Source organism: Diabrotica undecimpunctata, chromosome 1, assembly GCF_040954645.1.
Source record: "Diabrotica undecimpunctata isolate CICGRU chromosome 1, icDiaUnde3, whole genome shotgun sequence".
NCBI classification, from domain to species: domain Eukaryota; kingdom Metazoa; phylum Arthropoda; class Insecta; order Coleoptera; family Chrysomelidae; genus Diabrotica; species Diabrotica undecimpunctata.
The window spans coordinates 137,624,403-137,644,892 of NC_092803.1; the positions used below are offsets into that span (position 1 = coordinate 137,624,403).

General features: G+C 34.2%; 1 protein-coding gene across 6 annotated transcripts in view; it reads right to left on the reverse strand.

The window, feature by feature from the left end:
* ATPCL (ATP-citrate synthase) overlaps positions 1 to 20,490 on the reverse strand; it is a 177,938-nt gene that overhangs the window by 48,042 nt on the left and 109,406 nt on the right. For all 6 annotated transcript variants that reach the window (XM_072520092.1, XM_072520096.1, XM_072520095.1 and 3 more), the window contains exon 2: positions 4,691 to 4,904. In XM_072520092.1, the coding sequence (XP_072376193.1) occupies positions 4,691 to 4,895 (205 nt within the window). In that variant the 5' untranslated portion in view covers positions 4,896 to 4,904. The remainder of the gene's footprint in view (positions 1 to 4,690; positions 4,905 to 20,490) is intronic.

The window sequence follows — 20,490 nt, forward strand, 5'->3', positions numbered from 1 at the left end:
AATTGAATTATTTGATATCATTCTAAGTTGGTCACCATTGGGTATATCATTTAAAGAAGAACCATAGCTTTGAGCGAAAAGGTATTTATTAATAAGGGAGGATGGATAGGAATTCTCAACCAGAATATTTTTAAGTAATTGAAAGGATTCCCTTCGATTAATCGGATGTATCAGTCTATTTAGCCTGCAGCTTAAAGCTTTAATAAGGTTTAATTTGTATTTAAAGGGATGACAAGAATGGTAGTTGAGAAACCTATTAGAGGCCATTGGTTTCCTGTACCAACTTGTAGTAAGGGTGTTATCTCCCATTCTAATGACACGCATGTCTAAGAAGGGAATACTATTTGTGTTGGAGTCCTCAAGTTCAACAGTGAACTGTAAATGAGGATCAAACTCATTGAATAAAGACAAGGTGGCCTGAATCTTGTCTGGAGGTAAGGCTAGTAATAAGTCATCAACATACCGTTTAATAAAAGGGATTTGGAAATCTAAAAGACCCAGACGGTCAGATACTAAATCATCCAGTACATAATTAACTAGGATGGGAGAGATTGAGGAACCCATAGGTGTCCCAAAAATTTGAAGGTAATATTTGTCGTTGAAGACCAAAAAATTAGTGTCAAATGTTAATTGTAAAAGTTCTGCAAAAACATCCCAGGATACAGGACAGTTTGGTTGGATGGAGTTCCAGTGATTTCTTAGGGAGGTAATAACGCTCGAAAGAGGTAAATTAGTGAAAAGAGATACCACATCAAAACTCACTAAAATGTAGCCTTGTGGAAGTTCAAAATTATTAATAAATTCACTAAAGTGAAAAGAATCAACAATATTAAAGTTGTTATTATAATTATAAGATTTAGATAAGATGTCAGTTAAAAATTTTGCAATATTAGTATTTGGTGAATTAATGGAGGAAACAATTGGCCTCATGCTCAATGTGGGCTTATGTATTTTAGGTAGACAATAAAATCTGGGAGCATATCCATCATAATTATGTAAAAATTTTGCAAGTGGTTGATCTATGATCTTAATATTTTTTAAGTGTGTAATGAATTTATTTATTTTATTTGTAAATTTAGAGCAAGGGTTGGTAGAGAGAGGTTGATAGTATCTATCATCATCTAACAACGATTGGCTGAGATTAAGATATTGATCTCTATCCATGAGGACAGTAGCATTCCCTTTATCACTAGTAAGGACGAGAAGATTAGGGTGAGTTTTTAAAAACGATACCGTCTCCCTGTAAATCTTATCTAACTCCGATATGGGTTGTCTAGGGCGATTAGAAAAGTTCAACAGAATATTATTGGAAGAAGACCTAAGAGATAAAATGTCAGAATTGTCAGCATGTGACAAAATATTTTCCACATCTGCTAAAATTCTACTAACAGAATAATCTCTGAAAGTTGGCTGTAAGCCAAATTTGGGGCCCAAGGATAACCCTTGGTTGGTTCTCCTTGGTGATCAGGGAGCCTAAGTATGTGAATTTGTCCACTAGTTGTGCGGGCAACTAGATCAACATCATCTGCATATGCCAAAATTTGGGATGACTTATTAAAAATGTTTCCTCTGCTGTCTATTTGGGCATCCCTGACCGCCTTTTCCAAAGCTATGTTGAAAAGGAGACACGCCAGCGCATCTTCCTGTCGCAGCCCAACATGCGTTTCAAATGCCTGTGATTGTTCGCCCTGTATTTGGACTTTGCAAACAACTTTACGCATTGTAGCCTTAACCAATCTTATCAGTGGATCAATGGATTATATATCAACTGAGCAAAATTTAGCTAATATTTTGAATCAATCTTTAGGTACTGACTACTGAGACTTTCATAAATATAAGTAATAAAATTTGTTATTTGAATTGTAATATTATCTTGTTAATTATATCATATAGCAACATTTCAAACCGAGGAGAATTGGAATTTTGTACTTGGCAACACTGGTTCAAAATGTCAGTAGTGATTCCGGTTGTCATGCGAACTCTTAAATACTATAACTGAGGAACAACAAATTGGAAGAGAAAACAGGTTTCTTGGTTAAAAAACATTTGTGAATGAACTCAGATATCAAATGCAGGACAATTATTCAAGAAGCGAGAAGCCTTCGCAATGGTGATCGCCAACGTTTGATAATTTTGATATTGCACGTGAAGAAGATTTGGAGACAAATCGCCAATAGCACCAGCTAAAGAAAACCAGTCTGACTGTTTGAAGAAATGGTAATAATGAATTGAAATATTTGATCCAATAAACCGATTTTTACACATCCCCCTAGATTTATGCCTAATTTTAAAGCTATATCCAAATTTTTGATGCCATCCTTAAAATACAGGAAAAATAATTAAACTCACATTTACTCCCAAATATGTTTGATATAATTATTAAAGAAAAATGAACAAATTATCAGTACATTTTTACTGTTGGGTCAAAAGATGCAAATGGAACGGGCTGTGCAATGTTCCACGAAAACAAAAATTATCATTACCAATATAGCTTACCCAGTGAATGCTCAATATACACAGCAGAAATGATGGCAATATTTTCTCTTCAGTATATAGTACTGAATCCGAAACTATGTTATGTTTACTGGCAGTAAAAGCGTGGTCGACAGATTTAACAACATTTAAAATTCAAACACATAAACCACATTGAACTGAAAATTCTTAAAATTCTGTATGAAACTATACAATTAGGATTAAATGTAATAATTACATGGATCAAGGGCCATACGGTAATAAAAGACAATAAAATCGTTGACAATTTGGCCAAATCAGCATATATGCTTGGAGAAAAAGTAAACAAAAATTTAATTCCAGCGTCAGATATTGACACCGTTAGTAGACGTTAGTAGAAAAATAATTGGCATTTACATTACAGAGAATGTAAGAGTGGCTAAAAGTTTTATCATTGTAACTCTAGGATACCCTCAAGAAGATGGTTTTACACAGAATCTAATCGACATTTTATAAAGACCATTAATCGACTGAGAGCAAATCATGCTCTTACGCCATCTTACATGCATGCAATCGGCTTATCAAATACTCTCAATTGTACTTGTGGCAAAATAGGCGATCTAACACAATATTATATTAGAATGTGATTTACAACTTAATAATATAAACGAACTTTATAAGGAATTAATAAATTCTAAGTGTTGTTTTCCAATAAACCTAAATCTTTTAATATTTTCAAATAATATGGAAATTCTTCATTGCATTTACAAACATGTTGAAATATGTAAATACAAGTTGTAAATAGTATATTGGCGACGTGCAAGTACTTGGATGTGATACGAGAAACGATCGTGCGCGAGTAGCGGAGAAATCTTGCATTTTTTACTGCACATTTCATAGATTTCAAAAATTCATATTGTCAATTGTCATATTTCATATTCGTTTGTTTATTTACACCTTCTGTCACTGAAGAAAATGGGATTTAGTAAATGCTGTGTTATAAATTGTAAAAATACAACAAAAAATTGTCAATTTAAGTTTTATTCGTTTCCAACTTCGAAGCACAAATTACTACAAAGAGAAAAGTGGATTTATATCATAAAAAAGCATAAGTAACATAACCTAAATTATGCATTATTCTTGCGCCCGATTTTAAAGTCAGTTTGACATAAATAATTAATAAAAGTTCACTTTTAAGTGTAACTTTTATTTTCATAACACTCACTTAGAGTTCACTTTAACCCAAAAATTATATGGCTCAGAGGTGACTGAAGTTTGTCTAATTACACTTGTTTGTATTACATAACTTTGTCCATTTTTTCTTAATTCTTCCACATTCTTAACATGATTTGCCACTACTAAAGTTTTTCCCTTTGACTCAGTGCTTGGTTGAAAAGTTATTTGGTGATTTATTTTCTCAAATCCAGTTTTTATTATTGCATCCATATTAACAGTAATGCTGTAATTTAATAATATATTTATTTGTATTTACACTACATACAACGTTTACCTTTTAATAACATACCGACATAACCTCAATCTTACTTTTTCTTCTTATTCTTTTTTGGGGCTACGTCCTTGACATTTATCCGGTAACCTCGATCTAACATGAAAGCGCAGTAAATTTTGCTAATTTACGACACCAAGTGTCGCTCTTCCGAACTTGCACGGTCCGAATAGGCATAATCTGTTAATATGGTTTGAAAAAAAAAACCAAAAATGTGTATACCACAAATTAATAAAAAAAACATAAAAGAATTAAGAAAATAGAAATAGAACAAAAAATAAAAAAAATACAAAAAACAGGAAAAAAAGCAAAAAAACAAAAAAAAGAAAAGAAAACAAAAAAACAAGAGGATAATAAAAGAATAAAAAAGCAAAACAAAAATATATCGAAACAAAATTTATGTATCCACAAAAATATTAGGTATATGTAGTACTAAGATTGATACTGATGACAAGAAAAGTTTGGCTGCCATCTACAATAGACAAGATACAAAAACAATTGTTGAAAATGTGTCAGTTTTTAGCATTCTACACAGTAATAGTTCCATACATAGAATTAAATGTTACTGGTAGTTTGATATGTTCCGAGTTTGTTATATGTTTTAGTATTGCAATGCTGATCAATTGTCATCAAACTTTTACTTTCGCTTCTCATAAATCCGCTTTCTCGGAACTTCCGATAAAAAGGGAAAGAAAAAATTTGATGAGAACTGATGATCATTATATGACTTACCTAATTTTCCTCTCCTTTTGATTAGTTGATCAGGTTTAACGACTAGTTTTTCAGTTTTCAACCATGGGTTGTTGCTTACTAATTCAGAGAATTTAGTGTCCGCCTCGACTGAAGCAAATCTGCATTGCACAGCCGCTGTGTTACCGCCGAGGTATTTGTTAATGAGGTGTTTCCCCGTCGCCTCTCGTATAGCTTTTGCCGACATTTTTTAAAACTGAAAAAAAAAAAAGAAAACTTTTATATATTTTATAAAATTAATAGAATATAACAAATTTTTCCTTATTTTTAACAAATTACACTTTTTTAAACATTATTCAAATAAATTCGAAACCCGAAAAAGATTCAAAACGTTTACCACTCCTATCCCCGGGCTTTCCCCTAAATAAAACCCACCCTCGTGGGGGGGGGGGGGATATCGATTTACCAAGAATCTGTAAGCCGTAGAAAAAACTTTTTCAAACAAGAAATGTAGCTGAGATAATTTTAAACAAAATGTTATTTATCATTTTTTGTGTAGAATTAATCGTTTTCTAAGAAACAACGCTTGAAGCCACCGCCGATTTTAAATGTCAGTTACTCGTACGAAATCAATTGCTTGTTGTACTGTAGCATTTTATATTGAAGTCCCCTCGTATATGTGATATATTGAGGTCCCCTCATATATGTTTGAGAGATCTAAGAATGTTTTTGATGTAATTTTGTTCATATCGTACGTGTTGGAACCCAAATGTTTTCAATTCTTTCTTAGCGTCGAAAAGTGATATAAATCATTTTAGAGTTGTTTATTATTTTAAAATGTGTACTTTCTCAGCATTTTCTTTTAATGTTTTATTCGAAGTCGCCTTATAATTTTGGTACGTCGTAGAAATGGAATCTTCTGCGTTTTACTTCCTGTCAAGTGTTTGTGTATTTTCAACTTATATGAACGAATTTTTAAATTCGTCATTCGTACTTGGGTCGCCGTAGGTGCAGGTGTAGATTAATTCTTACTTGGTTCGCTGTGTGGATCACAAGTATGGATCCACAAATTCACCGTCGAATTTGTGTTTTCTTGTTTTTGGCCCCTTTTCATGGAAATATAGCATGAAGTGATAGTAGCAGTTTTACGATAGTTTTTGAAGATGGCCTCATGTTGCCATTGTGCTGTGCCTATTCCTGTCTTTGAAGGAGTCGGGTTTTCAAGGTTGTGATCCAGCCGGTGCTGGCTTCCTCCATCATCTTCTTATCCCTGATCGTCATCCCGGATCTGCCCCAGTATAGTTCCAGCATGTTTCCAGTTCTCGACCCCAGACATGCAGAATGAAGCTTAGTGAGGTTCAGGTAACTTTTTCTGTGTTTAATTTTCAAGTAAAGACAGACATTTTTTAGAGAAATAATTGCTTTCGTAACAATTTAAATTTTTGTTTTTTTTAATTGTAAAATTTTAGAGTTTGAATTTAGCTGTCAATTTGTGTGTTCCGTTTTTTTTTTTAATTTATTGTTAACTTATGACAGCTCGTTTTATTATTATTTTGATTTTATTTGTTTTATTTTTAAAAAAAGGTTAACCTGCATGCTACTTTGTAAGTTTTTGTAGCATCTCCTGAGTTTGTAAATCAGTAGATGACATGTAAGTTCTTTGTATTTTGTGACTATTGTGGTAATATTTTTGTATTGTCTTTTTTGAGCATTCTTGTGTTCTCTATGTTTTGTAACTGTTTGTGGTAATACACAATAAATGTAAAATTTTGTTTTTTAACATTTTGTTTATTCCTTTTTAACTAACCCTTTTTGAGTCTTATTTGAAAAAGATATGTTTTTATGTTTAATAATTATATCTCCAGTTACAACTAGCTGTTGTGATGGTTATAATTAGGCACCTCGAAGTGGCGCTCTATATAAATTACTAGAGGTAATTTCTTTCTGTTTTGTTTGTCCCAAGAGATTTGTTACCTCTTTATTTCATTTTTTTGTAGTTGCCCCAATCCAACCCCCTTGTCTTTTACTTATCCACGACCCCAGCTCTCCTACCAAAATCTGAGTGCCGTTCGCATATGTTTCGATTATTTTGCTTGCCCTTCTCCACCCCCAGTAGTTTCTTCCCCCAATTTTCTACCTCTTGTATTAATGCGCCGTGTGGTAGGCAAAATATATCGTTACAGTACAAGCGCGAAAAACTTTGAGGGTATGAAAAATGTTGTTACAAACGATACATATTATTATTTATCTTATCAGTTTTCTTTCTCTTTTCCAACTCTTCTACTACCATTTGTTCCCATTTCTAAATAGTATTTTTCTTATTAATTCTGGAATTGACTGGCCTATTTCACCTCTAATACCACAAAATCAACAATGTTACACCAGTACATTTTTTTAACATTTTAACAATATTTCTTGTAGTTTTTTTTATAGTATCGAGGTTTTAACTCCAAATTCACTGATGAAAATAGTGGAAGTCTAATACTTCAACTATACACGAGGGCTCTTTTTTATTTGAGCAATCACGGACATCTAGAATAGGCCGAAGGAGCTTTCGAACGAGGTGATTACCCCCTTCTCAAGCAACAAACATCAAGCGAAGGAGACCACCCAACATCAAGCCGCAGCAGTTCTTTCCTTGAACAATTAACATTTAACAGGAGGACTTTGTTCTCCTGTTGCTCGAACTTGAAATTGCTCGAACTTTATTTGATTTGCAAAATTATTTCGACATTGTAACGATGGTAAAGAATGGAAACCTACGCCAATTTTTTTCTGGAATTATGTTTTTTGTTACGTTATAATCAGTTAGCCATTCTACATGATTCAAACACCTCCCCTGTCGATATTTACTTTAAAAGGCAATGCGGTTTTGGTTAATTAAAATTTTGAAGCATGATGAATGGCTAACTGATTATAATGCAACAACAGAATTGTAGTAAAAATTTACATGAGGTTTCCATTCTTCAGCATCGATAAATAAATTATGTTGTACAGTTATTCTTGTTCAACCCATATCTTAGTTGTTTATTTTATGCTGCAGGGAACCCTAGACCTTGAATATACAGTGTCAACGATAGCGTATCATATACATATTTGCAAAACAAAGGCAATATTTTTTATAGATTTTACATTATATAAGTACATTATAATAAATGGGCAATTGGCGATAAAAACATAATATTTTGTATTGATTTCTCAAGAAGACATACTGTTATCTTCGTTTTTCCCGCTGGTGTATGAAGAATAGTATAAACAATAACGACTTAAAATTTGCTAGAATTGAGGATATAATATTCAAGCCAAATATCTATAACGTACTTATTTCGTTATATTTGGCAGAGCGAAACGTCAGGTAGTAAATCAGAAGTGTGCACAGTTTACTAAAGAATTTTATTTACTCAATTATTTTGGCAATTGTACTGACTGAATATTAGTTAGATCATAATGAAACATGTTGCATTCGATTCGTACGAGCGTTAGGAAATTTTGTGAACTTGATGATGATGTCGAAATGAAACTTGTCTTATGATGATAATTAAATTGATAAATGAAATTTGTAATTCGGAAATTCTTCTTCTTTATAGTATCGTGCACCTATAGTGCGTTGGCGAATTATCTTAAGGCCAGACGTCTGTCTTTTGCGGTATCCAAAGGATGGCCAGTGTCTCCGTGGCACCTGGTGCCCGGTATGGATATCGTCTGGAGTTTTATGAAAATGGATACAAAATCAGTGCAAACTCTGTACTCGGAACTTCAGCAATGGTCTCCGATACACCAGGACCAGGACTCGTCGCCTGGAGTTTTGTGGAAATTAGATACAAAAATTAGTTCGTCCTGGTCATCAGGTACATCGAAGACTATCTCCGTCCTGATATTCGTGTTCAACAACCGAAAAAACCCCATAAGTAACGACTTTGCAATGATTTTGTATCGAATTTTAACAAAACCTTTGAAGACGAGACTCGTCCTTGACACTAGGTGCTTTTAAAATCATCGCCGATGATATTCGTGTTTAGCGATCTAGAACCCCCCGGGTAACGATTTTGCACTGATTTGGTATCGAATTTTCACATAACCCCTAAAGATGATGCTCGTTCTTGGCACCAGGTGTCTTTGAGACCATTGTGGATGATATTCGTTTTTAACGATCCCAAAAACCTCCGAGTAACGAGTTTGCACTGATTTTGTATCGAATTTACAAAAGAAATGCTCTTACGAATCGAATGCAACACGTTTCATTGAGATAAATCCAATTGCAAAAAATTGGTAGGTTTTCGGTTTTTACTGCTTCATTGCTTCGCCTAATTTGAGAAATTAAAAGCATGTCAATTCTCGCAAGTCTCACAAATATTACAACACAACTAAAAAAACTAAATGTAAATTTAGTTCTTTTGTTTACTAAATAAATTAATATTTAATTAAATCTAAATTTAGTTATTTTGTATATTGAGTATAAAACAATTTGCTTTATTTACAAACGAAGATGCTACTGTTAAATGTGCATTACCATCATTTTCTTTACCTTTATATCTATTTATAACATTCTAAATATTCTCTTTTTTTGTCCTACGAAGATTTAAGTCTTTTCCTTAAGCTACGTTCATAACGGAGACCATAGCATCGTATCCTCGCCTAGATCATAGCACTGACAGTGAACGCTCGCATTTAAAATATTGCATTTATTTTACCTGGCGATCGACACGATCCTATGGTCGGAGCGAGGGTCGATGGTCGGCGCCTCGTTATGAGCGCCCACTTAAGAAAAGGAGAATGTTACTCTGTTATGTGTGAAAATAAATAAGTCTGATGCAATCCTATTTTTACATAAAATTCATCAGTCTCTCACAACCATCACATACTCACAGTTAAATGAGCATGCTGTTTAAAATATTGTATCAGCATGTGCCAATATGACAGTAATTAATGAGTCTAATAATACATATTATGGCATCCGATAAAGGGTTTCTTAAACGAGCTTTGCTAGACTTTCAGTTAAAAACCTCCAATAAAAAATGTTAGATGTTTTATAGAAATTAAGTAAATTTCAGAATATGTCGCAATCGTTATACTTCATCAATCTGTCATAGAAAATCTGATATTAGGTATCATTGATGATATAGGTATCATTTGGAGATAACGCACACTGAAAATCAATGTTTTAAAGCTATTTTAAGATCAAAAGTACAAAAAAATTGTTCTTCTTAAAGTGCCTTCTCCTCAATGGAGGTTGGTTACTACAATTGCAAAACTCTTCTCTGTCTTCAGCTGTTCTTATTAGCTGTTCAAAATTTAGCCAGTCGATTGTCGGATGTTACGCAACGATAGTCTTTTCCTTCTTAGTTCACTTTTTCCCTCGATCTTTCCTTTCAATATTAGTTGAGCATATTGACACTTATGATTTCTCAGTATGTGGCCGAGGTATGGTGTTTTTCTAACTTTCACTGTGTTGAAAATTTCTAGTTCCTTGCCTATTCTCTGCAGCACATCTTTGTTTGAGGTATGCGATGTCCATAAAATCTTGAGGATTCTCCGATATATCCACATTTCAAAGACCTCCAATTTATTTACCGTTTTAAGCGTACACGTTTCAACTGCTTAGAGAAGAGTCGACCAGACGTAGCATTTTGATAAACGTAGCCGAATTTTGAGTTTTATTCGAGAATCACATAGCAGTCTTGTGATTTTTTCGAGATATGTTTTAATCTCGATCTTATTTCTAGATGAGGATTTAGGCTGCTATTGATCCAACATCCCAGCTATTTGAACTTGTTGACCTGTTCTAAAATGTTCCCCTTTATTGACAAGGTTGAGGTACATTTTGGTTTTTTCGGATTGACATCGCTGTGGTTTTCTTGATGTTATTTTCATGCCAAATTGCCCGCACATCGAGTTGGTTTGTCGATGAGTCGTTGAATCAACACCGTATCATCGGTGTATCTGATGCTGTTGATATGTTGAAACTCGGAATAAAGATTAAATAGCAAAGGTGACAAAACACATCCTTGCCTAATTTCTCCTCTACTTTCTACTTCTGCGGACGTGGAATGTTCCTAATCGTTCGTGGAACGATCCTAATTCTGAACAGGGCTTCTTTCGTTCCCATGCCGGCTCTGAATCCAAACTGATTGTCTCTGATGATTGTTTATTCAATAGATACATCTAGAAAATATTTACATCTATCTAGTTTGGAATTAGAATGTTTAAAATTATGAGGATCACTCTGTATCGTTCTCCTTCTGAATAAGTAATGTCGCTACTGGGATAGCGTATTAATAAATAGCATAAATGTAAAATTAAGAAATGCGTACACTATATTCAACATATTGGACAGTTTCCTTTGGAAAGCAATCACTAAGAGCTTTTGTAATAATGTTCAGATATTTCAACCACATGGTCACCAAGTGCCACAAACTTTCTATCAATTTGAGAAAATAAAATATGTAGATAGTAAAAAGCTCAATAATATTTTATTGATGTTGTTAAATTGGAGCACTCTGTATTATAGTTATAGTTCACCAACTTATTTTTATGTATGTTAATGGCGAGCATATACAATGAAGTACTTGGTCGTAGCATTGAATAGAACACGGAATGTCACTATAATAGAATAATGGGTTCTTTACGTATAAGATCCACAATGCAATATAAAATTAACCGTCAATAGTTAAGTACGTCAAACTATTACAAAATGTACAAGTTTCGTTCGATGATTTACGGTTTTAATTATAGAGTATGTTCAGCACATCCCTATGCGGTAACAGTGACTCCGTGGTTATAAAGCACAGGTTGCTATATGTTGGAAATAATTGATATACTTAATTCGGAAATGCATGATAGCAGTTTTTATGGCAGAAGATTACAGCGGTCTTTATACAGAACGGTTAAAAAGATGAAAATTTAAAATATCGATAGTTTCTTGTCTCTCTTTAAGAATTTATAAAAATAGTATGACTACCCCGACAAACTACGAATACAATCCAACAAAATGCAAATGGACCTGTGCTATCAATAATTTTCCAACGGAGTATTGTTAATTATTCCTTCTACAATGAAGTTTTTTTACTGAAGTAAATAGATCCTTCAGATATGACATCGATTTACAATTATTATTTGACTAACTTGTGATTCTTTTCTGTATTCTAGGAAATTTCACAAATTTAGTAACAAGTCAAGTATGTATCAATCTGTACACAGTCTTAAGATTTATAAATGTAAAAAAATCTTATGCATACGCCCATTTCAATATATCTAAATTCATTTCAATTTCATTATCTCTTACGGTTTTCACTTTTTAACTATCTGTAATCTGTGTTTTAGACTGTGGTTAAGAATACCTATATCTTTGACAGCTGTCAATTCAATCTCAAGTTTTAACAAGTGTAGTTTGTATAAGAGAGGCTGGGGAAATTTTACGAAGCGGGTAATTATACGCAAAGTCGATTCAAATTTATCGGTCGTAGCTGGTGTCGTGTGAGCACGTCTAAATGTCTACAGCATATGAGTAAGCGGGTAGAGATATTGCTACAAGTACTTACGAATTTCAGTTGTTATTGAGACGATAATACATAGATTACTATAAGAAATAGCCGTGCAAAGTGTAAGAAGATAAGCGTTAATTTTTCTTGTACTATCGTTTTTATTTTATTAAATGAAAACGTGATTCTTACTGGGAATTTGCTTGTTATTAGAATGATCTTTCTAATATTTCATGACATTAAGTAGTTACTGTCATATGGGGTAATATTGCGCAAAAATGAGGGCAATTTTACGCTACGTAAAATTACCCTATATTCTGTCAGTGTCTTGCTTGCTACAAAAATAAAAAACAAGTGTAGATATAAGTACCTAAGGCTGATTATTTAATTGCAGATGCCTAGAACATATTTTCGTGCAGTGCCTACTCGTGGCAATATTGCAGATGAGGTCCTTCAAACAGCTCTAGTTGCTATTAACTCAGGCCGAAAAATTAGAGAAGTTGGACGGTTTCAACATCTCCGAAGCAACTCTTCGTTACAAAATAAGGATGAATCAGAGATCAATGTCTAAACTAGGTCGAAAGTTCATCTTTACGGAGAAACAGGAGAAACAATTCACAAAAAATATCTTGGAGATAGCTAAAATGTTTTATGATATCATTATAAGAGAACTAATGCAATTATATATTATATAAATATGCAGATACAAATGAAATCAGGCTCAATTGTTGTAAAGAGACTAAACTTTCTGGGTAACTTTGTTCCTAAAGAGAAACAAAAGAGTAAGTCTAAAAAAACCAGAAGGGACAAGAATTAATCGAATAATAGACTTTAATAAAATCGAGGTCAAGAGATTTTATTCAAATATTGCTTCAATACCAGGTGAATTTGAATTTCCTGCAGATCGAATGTATAATGTTAACGAGATTGACATAATGACGGTACAAAGACCTTCAAGAATTTTAAGCTTAAAGGGACAGAAACAAGTAGGTTCTTCAATCTCGTTTGAAAAAGAAAAGACTGTTTTCAATAGTTTGTGGGATGAGTACATCTGGGATACATTCAGAGATGTTCATCTTCCCAGGAAAAGGATCAATGCTTACGTTGAAAACAATGGCCCGATAGGTGCAGTATATCACTGCTTCGACAATGGCTGGATAAATAACGAGCTGTTTTACGAGTGGTTAAAACACATTAAATATCATGTCCATTCTAATCCAGAGTCCCCTGTTTTATTAATACTTGACAATCACACCAATCATATTTTACTGGAGATATATTCATTTTGTAAAGCTAATTCAATTCACCTCATATCTATCCTCCGCACACTTCCCATAGGCTACAGCCCCTCGACCTTTCATTTTTTAGCTCTCTTAGGGAATCCTATAATGTAGAATGTGAATTATATCTCAGAACATATCCACATCAGAGAATAAGTAACTTTTAGTTAGCTGAGATTTTTAACAAAGCCTATCTAAAAGTTGCTATAATGAAGAAATAGATTGCCTTTTGATCTGCTGGTATTTATGCATTCGATCCAGAGAAATTTAAAGATGAAGATTTTTTGCCTGCTCAACAGTTTCTACAAGTTGTAGAAAATGAAGTAGAACATAGAACATCTGATACCGATCAACGGCAACATTACTCCAGAGGTAGTCCCACAAGTAAATTCTGAAATAGATCCTGGAGCATCAAAAACCAATGTGCCTTTTTCGGATGTATTACACTACCAAAAGTCCACACAGTTCTGAAATCCTGACATCCACGAAGATGAAAGAATATTTTCGAAGAAGCTGATTTTTTCGAAGAGGAAAGAGAGAAACGAGAAGAAGGTAGCTGCTACAAAATGAAAAATGTTTGGCAAAGACATCAAAAATCAACCCATGTTAAGAAGATTAAATTTCAAGAAAGTGAAACTGTGGAATCGGAATATGACGAGAAAGTCATATGTGATGATGATGAACTAGACGATGAAGCCGACTAGCCCAGAGAACATTTTCCTGATTTGTGTAGAGTTCGGGAAGGATAGAGAATTGTGGTATCAATCTCATCTTGTTTGGGTTGGGCACATGCCCCTTGCCCTGCAAGAGAAAGTTTGAAAAGAAGTAAAAAGAGTGTACTTTAATCTTGTTTCTGTTCGATTTTTCTTTGTTGTTCTTGTAACTTTTCTCTATGTGTCCTTGTCCACAAGAGTGTTCCGCTCAATACGCTTCTATTGACATTTTAATTTGCTCTAATATGGTCATTATTTCAAAAGTATATTTTGTCTAATATAACTTGGTAAAAATTTGTGAAAGCCTACTTTATATTTTTGAAAACGTAGAATTTATTTGTAATAATAGATACTTATAATGTTATTGTACCCGTATATTTTGGACGTACAAAAATTTAATTTTTACGCAAACAGTTGACCCCTCACATGAAGCAATAACTTTTATATAACGTTATCCAAATGAACTGGAACAAAGTTAAACTCGCACACACAATACAAAATACCACTTATATTTCAAATCATGAGTTGCAAAAACGGTAGTATCAAGGACGAAATATCAGTAGACATGTGTACATGATTCAAAAAGACGATTGTTATATTATTAATTTAATTTGTGTTCGTAGTAATAAATATATTCGTAGCATTAGATCAAAGCCGATATCCTCTTTTACCTTTTAAAGGACTTCGTATAAGTGCTTAAAGATAAAAGTTCAGTAGACAATTATTCTTGAAAATTATCTGATAATTAAACTCTTAGAATCAAGTACATATATCTAGAAGTTTTCGTAGAACAAAAATAGGAAGCTCATTAGAATAAAATTTTAATAGATTACCTAATATCATATATGCCCATTATTGTTTTTAAAACGTTTCTAAAGTATAGAAATGTATACGGAAGTGAATAGCCCTTTCGCAAAGTTATCTCTGCGACATGAGCATCTGATTAATTGCGATGATTATGGTCATGTCGCAGATCGTCTTTCAACTAATCAATAGGCCAAGGCGCTTTGGCGAGGGCCAGGGCTTAAAAAATAAAGTAAACACTGAAGCATGTTCAAAGTATCTAGTCAAAGTTTTTCAACCAAATCCATCAGATATCAATGACGATGCAAGTAATGTAAAGGAGTATCTCGAATCTCCGTACCAACCACAACCTCTGTTTGAGTTACCAATAAACCAATGTAAGCCATAGGAGACAAAAAGTACTACTATGTTATGTTACTAAATATAAGCCAAACTTTAGATAAAGTATTGCCACTATGACTTATTATGCATTAAAAAAATCCTACTACCTTATCCTGAATGGTCTCAATATAGTGTTAAATATTATGAAGAATACTCAACTCTTCATTCAATAAATGGTGGTGCTCCACAACGAAGTGTTGATCACACTTTTATAAATTACTAAAAATATTTTACACTTTTATTAATATCTCTCACACACACACACACACAAATTGCATATCACAAATATTAAAAATGATCGTTAACATACTCACTCCATGAATGGTTAGAAAAAGTCAATGAAACACAATTGAATCACAATGAATGCTTGATAGCTACTATATATAGGATAAAAATCGAACTGTTAAAACATTTCTTATTCTAGAAAGTATTTAAACGACTAAAAACATATTGCACATACCAAACACTTTCAAGGCAAAAACTTTCGATCAGTACATAGTGTCATAGATCATCATAATAGCATAATCTACAAACTTCAGATGACTGAGCATGCCATGGAACGCTGAATACTCATCAAGCCGCCAAGATCACATATCTAATACGGCAAGACTAAGATCAAAGGGAACATGTAATTCAAAAAAGTATCATCTTAAAGTAAAAATAAACTGGACATATAGGAAGAATTAATGACAACCGATTGATAAAGAAACTCTCTCGAAGGAACCTATAACCCCTAGAGAGCGCGTTCCCAGGTGGCGGATAGGGAAATGTCCAACCCGGTTTACCGGTGGGTAGGACAGAAGGTACCAACAGGTAATTCACCGAATGATTGACGGTGTATGCATTCCCCCACTTACTGACCAACGGCTTTGGGTGGATGAGTTGGAAAGCTGTAGGGAACCCTTTTGTCGTGAGGTTGAGAAATCGGCCCCGAAGGTGGATGAACCAAAATCATGGTCAACGGCATAAAGATGTAGAAGGCAAGGGGAAACCACTACATTAAATAAATATCCCTATGGATTTCCCTAGTACAATCATCATGGTGATAGAAACAAACAACGGCGTTACTGATCATGGCCTTCGGAAGCCAAGATGCGGCAGGGGAGGAAAAGACAAGGACTCTCAGGTCGTTAATCAGCGAATTCTTTGTCAGAAGAACGGAGGCGAGAGAATAAGACTGTGTGTAGGAAACTATGGTCTGAGAAATCGCAACGATAGAGGGGACCGTCAATTACAATTTTGCCAAGAGCATAAATTGATTCTTACAAACTCATTTTTCAACCTACCAACGACTGTATACATGACGATCGTTAGCAGATTCATCAGAGAAAGTAGTTAGGAACCAGATAGACTACATTATGATAAATTAAAGATACCGAGATGCTGTTAAAGCCGTGAAAGCATATCCCGAACCAGACGTGGCCTCAGATCACAATTCACTTATCGCCAGGATTACTCACACTTAAAATATTAAAACACATCAGAGAATTACTACAATGGACAAGAGCAAGCTTAAAGAACCCAACGTAAACAAATGCCTCCAACACGAACTGCATATGTACTGTAGCAAACTGAACATATATATCAAAGACATTAACGAACAATAAGATTGATTAAAATATTGTCGAGTGGAACTGTGTAAAGAAATATCTTCTGCAAGGAGAAAAGAGAAATGCATGAATGGCGTGATAGTCGATATGATGGAACACCAGAAACAATGTAAGAAAAAAGATAACAATAAATAAGGGAGATTAACCACGAGATCAGGAAGATGATAAAGCAGACAAAAAGACTTTGAAGAAAAATGAACGAAAAGAAACGAACTTTTCGATTATGAAAGAGAAGACCTGAAACACATTGAACTTACTTGAATTGAATTGAGAATTAGGGTTAGCTGATTTCGTCTGTAGCTAGCACATGAATCAATCCTCTTCTGTCAAATTTCTAGCCGGGTTTATTTATTGTAAATGTGTACACCAAATTTTACATAACAAATTTGATAAAAAAATGTGTAGAGAAATAGTGCCTAAGATTCTCACTATTAAATATTAAACAGATCGCAAAAATATACTAAGATTTTAAATACCATTGAAAGTAACTCTTACTTGTTGTGAATGGTAGGTATTGATGCAAGCATGCTATTTAGAGTGGCAGTGAATAAAATTAAGATAGCTAGGATGGTAACCAACGTTCTGAAAGCACATGATACAAGATGAAGAACAAAAATATATGAAGAATCGTAGTTTTTTATGTATGATTCTGAAAGGAAGCCCTAGTCCACGCATGGAAAGTGCCCAAGTTCACTGAGAACCAAAAGAGTTTGAACGGGAAAATAGAAACTCAAAACAATGATTGCACCTTTCACTAGGTTTGTAAAGATGAAACTATCAACATTGCTACTACCTTCATGATTTTGCTCAACTGCGTTAAAATAATATCACAAACGAGTCAAATTATGAAAGGGTAGGTAAACTATTGGTTCTTCGCCAAGACACTGCGCCGGCTCATTCAGTGTTTCAAGAAATTTCACGCCGCGTAACTTATTCTGATCCCTTGGGAGGATCTGCATTAAACAAAATTGATCTGCAATTTTAATGTGCTAAGAGAAAACTTTCGGTGCAGTTTTGAACAAGGGAAAATTTTCGTCAGATATGAAATAAGCCCCGTTATTGGATAGCCACACCTCATTATTTAAGCTAATAAAACTGGCCCAAAAAGCAATAAAGTTACATTTAAATGATTTTAAAATTTATTCTATTCTAATTTCAAAGTTAGATATTTTTTCTATCGATCGTTAATGATTTTCTCCTTTCGCATTTACCGAAATGTATGTTTGGAGGTCAACCTTAAGTTGTATAATAAAACTATACCTTAATTAAATTCGTATATTCGAAATAGCGGAGTAATGACCAGAAAGGAAGTTAGTTATCGGTCCATGCACTTTTATCAGATTAAAATGTAGGTCTGTAACAAACTCATTAATTAAAAATGGTAATTATAGCTACAATATTTATCGCAAATACGAATAGTATAGAAATACCAATTTTTAACATATTGTGCATAATTGTGAGAATATAATTACAACGAAGTTTCAATATAAAAGTGCAAACGGTATACCTAATTTGTTTTAATGATATATTGTTTTTCAGGACTTACATATAGGTCGTGGTATGGAATTATTTCTTCCTGACATTTCGTATGTGACGGCAGGTATTATCAAAAACGATACGGCCATGGTAGGACCTATCTGCCTCTAACGATGGATGCTTGTCGAATATGTGCGCTACTATGTCGAATATATAAAGTATATTCTTTCTAATGCCATAATTGCCAGTTGTAAGCTTGACAAAAATATCAAACGCAATACAAAGATACAGGGTTTTTCCAAACCGATAGAAGTAAGCCCATATAATCATGATATCAAAGCCCCGAAAGAACTACACATTTCCGTAAAATTACAGGCCGATTGGGTTACTTCCAGCAGTCAGTAAGATAGTATAGCGAGTCATCCAAACCAGACTCCAATCAGAGAGAGACAGGCTAGAGTTAATCCCAGAAGCACAACTCGGATTCAGAGCTCAACATTCCAGCGAACTACAAGTACTCATACTTACAGATTACATGGCCGCTGAATTCAACGACAAGCAATGTACAAGAGCGGCCTTTTTGGATGCAAGCAAAGCCTTCAACAGAGTGTGGCATGAGGGACTTACATTCAGGATGAGAGATTATGGATACAGCTGGGTCATGACGAAACTCAGTCCAGTAGCCCACAGCGGAGACTCGAGGCACGAGCAAGCAATACAGATCGATGATAAGTCACTAGAGATAGAGGGAGTTTTTTCTTTATGTTTCAATGCCTTATCTAAATATTTAGGTTCTTGTACTCTTATTCTTCTTCCTTCTTGTATGTAGGCTTTAAAGCCTGTTTCTTCTTCAATATTAGCCTCCTAAATTGTTGAAATTATCGCACCATCTTTTTTTTGGTCTGTCAATACTTCTTCATCCATTTGGTGACTCATCTCGTGCTATTCGTACTATCCTATCCTCTGCCATTCTACCAATGTGTTCGTTCCACTCCTGTTTCCGCTTTGTCACCCATCCATTTACGTCTTCTATATTGCATGCTCTTCTTATGTTTTCGCTTCTCTCCCTATGCAACAGCCTTTTCCCTGATATTCGTCGAAGTATTTTCATCTCTGTTGTTTCTAGTAGTCGTCTCGTTTTAGATGTGTCAGGTCTTGTCTACGCCGTGTATGTGAATATAGGTCTAATTGCTGATTTATAGATTCTTGTTTTTGTGTCTTGTCTTAGGTGTTTGATCTTCCAGATTGTGTCATTAAGAGATCCCGCCGCTTTACTTGCTTTTAAGCTTTGTTGTCGTACTTCTTCAACATCTCCGTAACTAGTTATATCTATTCCTAGATATCTAAACCTTGCTTCCTGCTTTATTATTTTTCCATCAATTTCGATTTTACATCGTAGTGGGTATTTAGATGTTGTCATACATTTGGTTTTTTCTGCTGATATTATCATATTGTATTTCTTGGCTGTTGTATTGAAGATGTCTGTTAATCTTTGGAGTTCGTCTTCTGTCTCGACGATTAATGCGGCGTCGTCTGCATAACATAATATTTGGATTTCTTTGTTCCTCATTCTGTAGCCATGACCTTTACATACTGGTTGTATTATTTCGTCCATTATTATATTAAAGAGAAGTGGGCTTAACGAGTCACCCTGACTGACTCCGCTTTGTACTGGTATACACTGTGTTAGTTTTCCATTTACCTTTGCCTGTATTCGATTATGGAAGTAGATGTTTTCGATGGTTTGTATAATATTAATTGGTATGTTTCTTTTATACAGTAGGTGTAAGACATCTTCGACTTGGATGCGATCGAAAGCCTTTGTCAGGTCTATAAAACATAGATATGCTGGTTTATTGTACTCGATGGCCTTTTCTGTGATTTGTCTTAGTACAAATACGGCGTCTACGCAGGATCTTCCGGATCTGAATCCGTTGTTGTTCATCTGATAAAGTTGTTAGTTTATTTTGCTCCTACTACATCATTCCACTTGACATTGACGGGTACTAACTGATTTTTCATACCATCTTTCTATCAGTTAGCCCAAGACTCCAGAACAGATCAGAGGTAATGTAAGTCGATAAAACCTCACCAGCTACA